The sequence below is a fragment of the Mus caroli genome, chromosome 19 (assembly GCF_900094665.2).
Source record: "Mus caroli chromosome 19, CAROLI_EIJ_v1.1, whole genome shotgun sequence".
NCBI classification, from domain to species: domain Eukaryota; kingdom Metazoa; phylum Chordata; class Mammalia; order Rodentia; family Muridae; genus Mus; species Mus caroli.
In genome coordinates this window covers 18,155,900-18,162,361 of record NC_034588.1, presented here as the reverse complement: position 1 = coordinate 18,162,361, position 6,462 = coordinate 18,155,900, and the positions used below count along the sequence as shown (strand labels likewise).

The 6,462-nt window shown below is 35.7% G+C and overlaps 1 protein-coding gene across 1 annotated transcript in view; it reads left to right on the top strand.

Moving 5' to 3' along the window:
* Tmc1 (transmembrane channel like 1) overlaps window positions 1-6,462 on the top strand; it is a 120,598-nt gene that overhangs the window by 590 nt on the left and 113,546 nt on the right. The window contains exon 2 of the mRNA XM_021152462.1: window positions 5,958-6,120. Coding sequence (XP_021008121.1) covers window positions 5,958-6,120 — 163 coding nt within the window. The remainder of the gene's footprint in view (window positions 1-5,957; window positions 6,121-6,462) is intronic.

The following is a 6,462-nucleotide window of genomic DNA, read 5'->3' as shown; positions in this document are numbered from 1 at the left end:
CCTCTCCCCCCTCTCTACCTCTCCCACCCCCCTCTCTCTCTAGTTTGAACATGTCCAAGGTGATTATATACCAGGATGTTTGGGTTGATCAGATGGCTCAACTAAAACAAAAGGGTTCATCTGCCCTGTATACCCAGTCCCTAGACAGTCTATGTGAATTGCTCTATTGTTTTCACTTTGGCTAAGCTCAGCTCTTTCTAGGCACTCAGGCCACTCTTATTAAAAAGACTATTATGTGAGCAAATGTTTTGAATTTTTTAAACCAAAAATGAAATAGCATCTAAAGAAGAGTTCATTTAAGGGGCACCAGGCTGACATTTTAATACCCAGATACAGTAAGCAGACCACCAATGGTGCATTACTAAGACCTCCTCACCCCTCCCAGTCCCCTCGCCCAAATGAAAGCAGCCTGGAGCCTTACTATGCCTTAATGTCATTGCTTAAATGAGAATCAAGTCTGTTTAAAAAATGTCATTTAATAGACAACCTGAAACATTCTCTGCTTACAGTATAGAGCTTTAGAAACGAGATAAATTACGAAAGCGGGTAATTGGAATAGTATATATGTTACCCATGGTAAAATCATGTAGATTTAGTAGAATAGATTTTTCATGAATATTTCAAGCAAGTTTATTTAGAGCTCCCCCTATTCCCCATCCAGCTTTATGGTATATATAAAATCACAGACAGAGTTTTATGCACACCAGCCTGGCAGAAGAGTTCTGGCGCTCACAGTTCTTCCAAACTGACCCATCAGGATTAGCGGCTCAAGGAGCTGGGAGACACCAAGACCTTCTATCTTCCACCTTCACAGAGTTCACATACTAAGGAGCTGTTTTAAAACTTAGTTCCACTTAGACTGAAACCACACTGTGTAACAGCAGAATTCTTATACACACTGATTTTTGTTTATAGCTCAGAATGGGACTTACTCTGGTAGATATTGAAGTGTTCCCTGAATATATGTTTGTTCGGCAGATTGATTAGTCTATAGATATTAACTAGGTTAAACTGGTAAACTACACTTACATTTATCTTTATTTACTTATTTTTATTGTTATAAGAACATATAATAAGAGGTTTATCCTGTTAATGTTTTCACAAAGTGTGCAACATGCTACTGGTATACCTATTAGGATTGGTTTCAGGGTTCCAAAGAAACTCCGAGTCTGTAGATGCTCAAGAGCTTTCTATAAAATGTTGTAGCAATTTCTTACCTGTGGACAGCTGTGTTATATTTTAAATCATCTCTAGGTTTATCATGTCTAGGATGGTGTAAACACTCTTGAGATAGTATTAGGGGATAATGGTGAAGAAAAAAAAGTAAACATTCAGTAAAGACAGCTTTTTTTTTTTTTCCTACGTTTTTTAACCCATGGTTGATTGAGGCTATGGATATAAAATGCAAGAATATGAACAGCAGACTACGCTAGCATTACATTGTAGAGTAGATCCCTAGGACTTATTTTTTTAGCATCTGTAATTTTATGTCTGTTTCTAAAAACAGGCCATTTCTGGCTCTTCCTAGCCCCTGGCAGTCACAATTTCATTATTTACTTCTGAGCCTGAATAATTTAGGCTTTTCATCTAAGGGCAATCATGCAGTATTTTCTTTCTGTGTGTGGTTTATGTCACTGGATGTAGCACCTTCAGTGTTCATACACGTAAGATACAGCAATATTCCCAGCATTTGAGAGTCTGAGGATTCCATTATATGAACATAATACATATTCTGTTTCTGTTGACAGCCATTTTTGCTCTTCCTATATCTCAGCTGTGGTGAATAACACATCAGTGGCTATAGAATAACATCCCCCTTTCAGGATCTCAGTTTAGTTCTTTTGGGTAAATACCTGCTGTTGGCAATGCTTAAGCACCAGACACTTCTATTTACTATTTGAAGAATTTCATGTTTTTCATGGTGGCTGTGTCATTTTACCTTCCCCTGATCAGGACACGTGGGTTCTAATTTCTTTACATGCTTGCCATCAATTCCTATATATTTTTAATAATACTTGTCCTAATGAGTGAACCAATAACTCAGAGCAGATTTGGGTTTCATTTCTCTAATGATTAAACATGTTGAGCATCTCTATTAAAGGCCTTTAATAATTTTGAAGCATAGACCATTACTTTTATTTTTATTTTATTATTTATTCATAGGCATTCCTTATGCATTTTGGATATTAGTCCTCTGTAAGATACATGGTTTGCAAGTATATATTCTATTCTGTAGATTATCTTTTAGTGAACTGTTTCCATAGCCATGTAAAAGCTTTCCTTTGATGAAGTCCTATGGCTAAACACAATGATTCTTTTCTTGACGAGTACAAAGCAGGTAAACATGGCCCAAAGGTAGAGGAATAGAGACAGGTTTACTGCCTGCAGCTTCCACAAGAGCACTGGAGTTATTGCAAAAGCAGTGCCTTCTTTGAGTCAAGAAAACCTGAGGCTCTAATGCCGGCACTGAACCTAAACCTATTGATGTAAGACAGCTCTTTAGAGGTGGTACCTCCTGAGCACCCTTGTTTTATGATGTGCAATCTGGAGCATGATCTGGCTAAGGTTATAAATCAAGAAAGAAAATTAGTCAACACATTCTTGGGCATGATCAGTTAATGCTTATGGGCATATATTAAAAATGTCACAATGCTGGACAAAAATATTTCTAGCCACATTTAGCAGGGATCCTACAGGTGGTAGACAGAACATTTTAGTTCACTAAAGTGCTTTTCTCACAAATGTTTTTAGCTGAACCCATAGGAAAAGGAGATCTTGAAGTAGTGTGAATGTAGGACTTTGCCCTTAAGGGCACCTTCCTCTCTTGGCTCCTAACTGCCCTACTTATGATTTTTTCTTTGATGTCTTAGACTTTTTATGTTATATCCAAGAAAGCATTACTAAAATCGATATTATAAAGCCTTTCCAGGATATATTTTCGGAATTCTGAAATTTTGTGTCTTAAATCACATCTAATACATTTTTAGTTGAAATTTATTTATAGTGTCAACTAGGGTTTAAGTTTCTTTTTCATAGAATGACCTAGTTTTTCTAGTGTTAATTGTTGTGACCTTATTTTATGTAATTCGAGATGTTTTTGAGCATCACTTGACTATATATTTGTGTTTACTTTGGTGTTCTCTGTTCCCTACTATTGGGGTACATTGATTTTTGTATGTGTGTGTGTGTGTGTGTGTCAACATTTTGGTTTTATTACTTAATATTTATATTTTGGCATTAGGTAGTGTGTGGTACAGATTTCTTACTCCTTTTAGATTTTTATTTATTCTTTTCTAATTTCACAGATAGTTAATGTGTTTTGATCACATTCTCCCCATTATCTTTGGTTATTCTCTTCCTTCTTTTAATGAAGTCCTTCTTCTTCCAGTCAACATCTACCTCCTATTTTGATGCCATTTTTGATTGTGAGCTGCTGCATATAGCTAGAGTCCTCTGCATGTGACTAGGTCAGCAGTTATTTATTTGGTCAGGACAAATTACTAGTTGCCGTGTTCCTGAGATAAACGAGTATCCTCCATTTAACAAGTAACTGTCTATAGTTCCTTAGTGATGGACTGGGACTTAGGAGCCCCTATGCCATGCATGTGGGATGTGCAGGTAGCCACTGATGCTGTGAGCTTATAGATACAATAGTCACGTCATGTCTGGGAATAAGCTTTTTCACAGCACGTCCTCCCATGCTCTGACTCTTAACATTCTTTTTGTCCCTCTCATTTGCAGTGTTCCATGATCCTAAAAGGGGCTTAATATAGATGTCTCATTTGTTTAAGGCTGAGTACTCAAAAGTCATTTATTCTCAGAACTTTAACCACTTAAAGAGTCTCTGCATTGCATACTCCTTATTGTATCAATCAATCAATCAATCAATCAACCACTCAATCAATCAAACAAAGCTTATTTGGCCAAGGTTAAAGCACTATTAGTCCAGGGGTACAGCCAGATATATTTACTAAGCAGTTTATCAACATGTCTGTTAAGCAAATTAGCTGTAGTAGGTCCACATCCCTAAAGGACCAAAGACCTCCCAGTCACAGGGTTTTGATCAGGTATATAGTAGAAGGCATGAAATCCCTCCTGTGGAATGTATCTCAAATCCAACCAGGAAGTAGTTGGTTGCATTCATAGGAGTCATACTATTATTGTACCACTGAGTGCATCTTGCCTGGGAAGTTGGCATTGTAGTTTGCAGGATTCTGAGTTGTGTTCTTTTAAATAATGAACATTTTCTATTTTCAGTCCTTTTATTATTTCATATGAATATTTTGAATTTATTTCCTATTGAAAAAAATGATATTGAGATTGTTCTTGAGTTTTCATTGAATATTGCACACTACTATGGACATTTTTATAATACTCAATATCTCAAGACATGGATGTGCTATGTCCTTCTACTTGGGTCATCATTAACTGTTTTTTTTTAAATCTTTTTAAAGAATTTTCTAGTGTATATAAAGTTTTGGACTTCCTCAGTAAATTATTCAAAGCTAATTTGTTCCTTTTCAGGCCCTTCTATGTACAATTGCCTTGTTAAGCCCCCTTTTAGATCATTCATTCTTAGTATAAAACGGACAACTGAACTTTATATCTCAATATAGATTTTGTAAGTTCTGTGGTTCTTTACTAAATTCACTTATTTATTCTAACATGTTTGCAGAGTCTTGTGGTTTTTTCCACATGTAAGATTATCACATCTGTAAACTGGCAGTTTATTCGATTGAGAGCCTTTCCTTCTTTCTTCATTTTGCTGTGTGATGGTTCTAGTGCAGCCTTCTCAATACACTGTTTAAAAAAATTGATTTTTTTTGGCTTATTCAGTATTTAAGAGGGAAAACTTGTATTTTTTTCCCTCGACTATTGACCATACTAGTAGTATTTATACATGACCTTTATTATGGTGAGGTGATTTTTGCTAATCTTATTCTGTGAGAAGCTTTTACATGAACTTTTACATGTTCAGTTTTGTTCAGTGCTTTTCTACATCTATTCATGCAATCTTTGTCCTTCATTTGGTCAGTGTAGCAATGGAGCAGTGTCATCTTATTTGATTTTGGCATCTTGAACCATCCTTAGATCTCACTGATCAATCCTACTTGGCTATGGGTACGGTGTATAGTCCATTTACTCTGTTGCTATATTTAACTAATGTTTTGTTGTGAAATTTTGCAAATGATTTCGGATATAACAGTGGTGTGGGTCTCATGTAATAAGTTAAGACATCTTCTTCCTTTTCAATCTCCAAGTGTTTCATTGACTTGCATTAACTCTTCTCAAACGTTTGGAATTTATTGATCAATCAAGTAAATATAGAAACAATATATTTTTAAAAGGATATAAAAATACAGTTTTAGAAAAATAAGAAAGAATTATTTGGAGTAAACAATGAAAATTAGTTAGGTGTGGTATTTGACTGAAGCAGGATAATGGATTGAACCTACTAGCTTGTGACAGCCTGGCCACATTAAGCAAACTCCTAAAATGAATAATAAAATAGTAAAACTAGGGTGGATAATTTGAACTGGGAAGAGTATAAAGGATCTTTATCAATTTCTCTAAAACTGTTCTAGTTTGTAGAGATTTCCTTGTGAGCCCTGGTCTGTGTTCTAGGAAAAAGTAATAAATAAATACACAGTGCTTTATAATTTTACTATTACCTGTTAGATGGTAACCTCCAAACTTGAACCTGTTTTTAGTGTATGCTGAAATCATTGCTTTATCTTAACAAATAAAGACTGAAACTGTAAGGATTAATTGTAATGCAGAGATTCCATTTTTACATATTTGAACCACAAAGCAAATTAAGTTAGGTATGTTTGTTTGTGTATGGGGGAAACTGAAGGTTGCCATCACCAGTTTGTGACACAGTTACTAAAAAGCAAGAAGTTGTTTGTTAGTGAGAGAAAACTAGCAATTTCTGATGTGTCAACTGCTGTGTTCAGGTGAAGAAGAAGAAGATAAACTACCTAGAAGAGAGAGTTTGAGACCAAAGAGGAAACGGACCAGAGATGTCATCAATGAGGATGACCCAGAACCGGAGCCAGAGGATGAAGAAACAAGAAAGGCAAGAGAAAAAGAAAGGCGGAGGAGGCTGCGGAGAGGAGCGTAAGTTATTCCTCTGGTATAACTGACAGTATTGTTATGTAAAGCCACGAGACAGAAGGTTGCTGTATGTGAGGACTTCACTGGGATAAAATCAGTTATTAAATCTACTTTTAATAAGACAGGCTTAATCGGGTTATGCCATTTTACTATACACATACACACACAAATATATATACACATATACATACATATATATACATTTGTTGTTGTTTTGTTTTTTTAATTAATGTATTTATTTTATGTAAGTAAATAGCTCTCTTCAGATGCACCAGAAGAGGGCATAAGATCCCATTACAGATGGTTGTGAGCCACCATGTGGTTGCTTGGAATTGAACTCAGGAC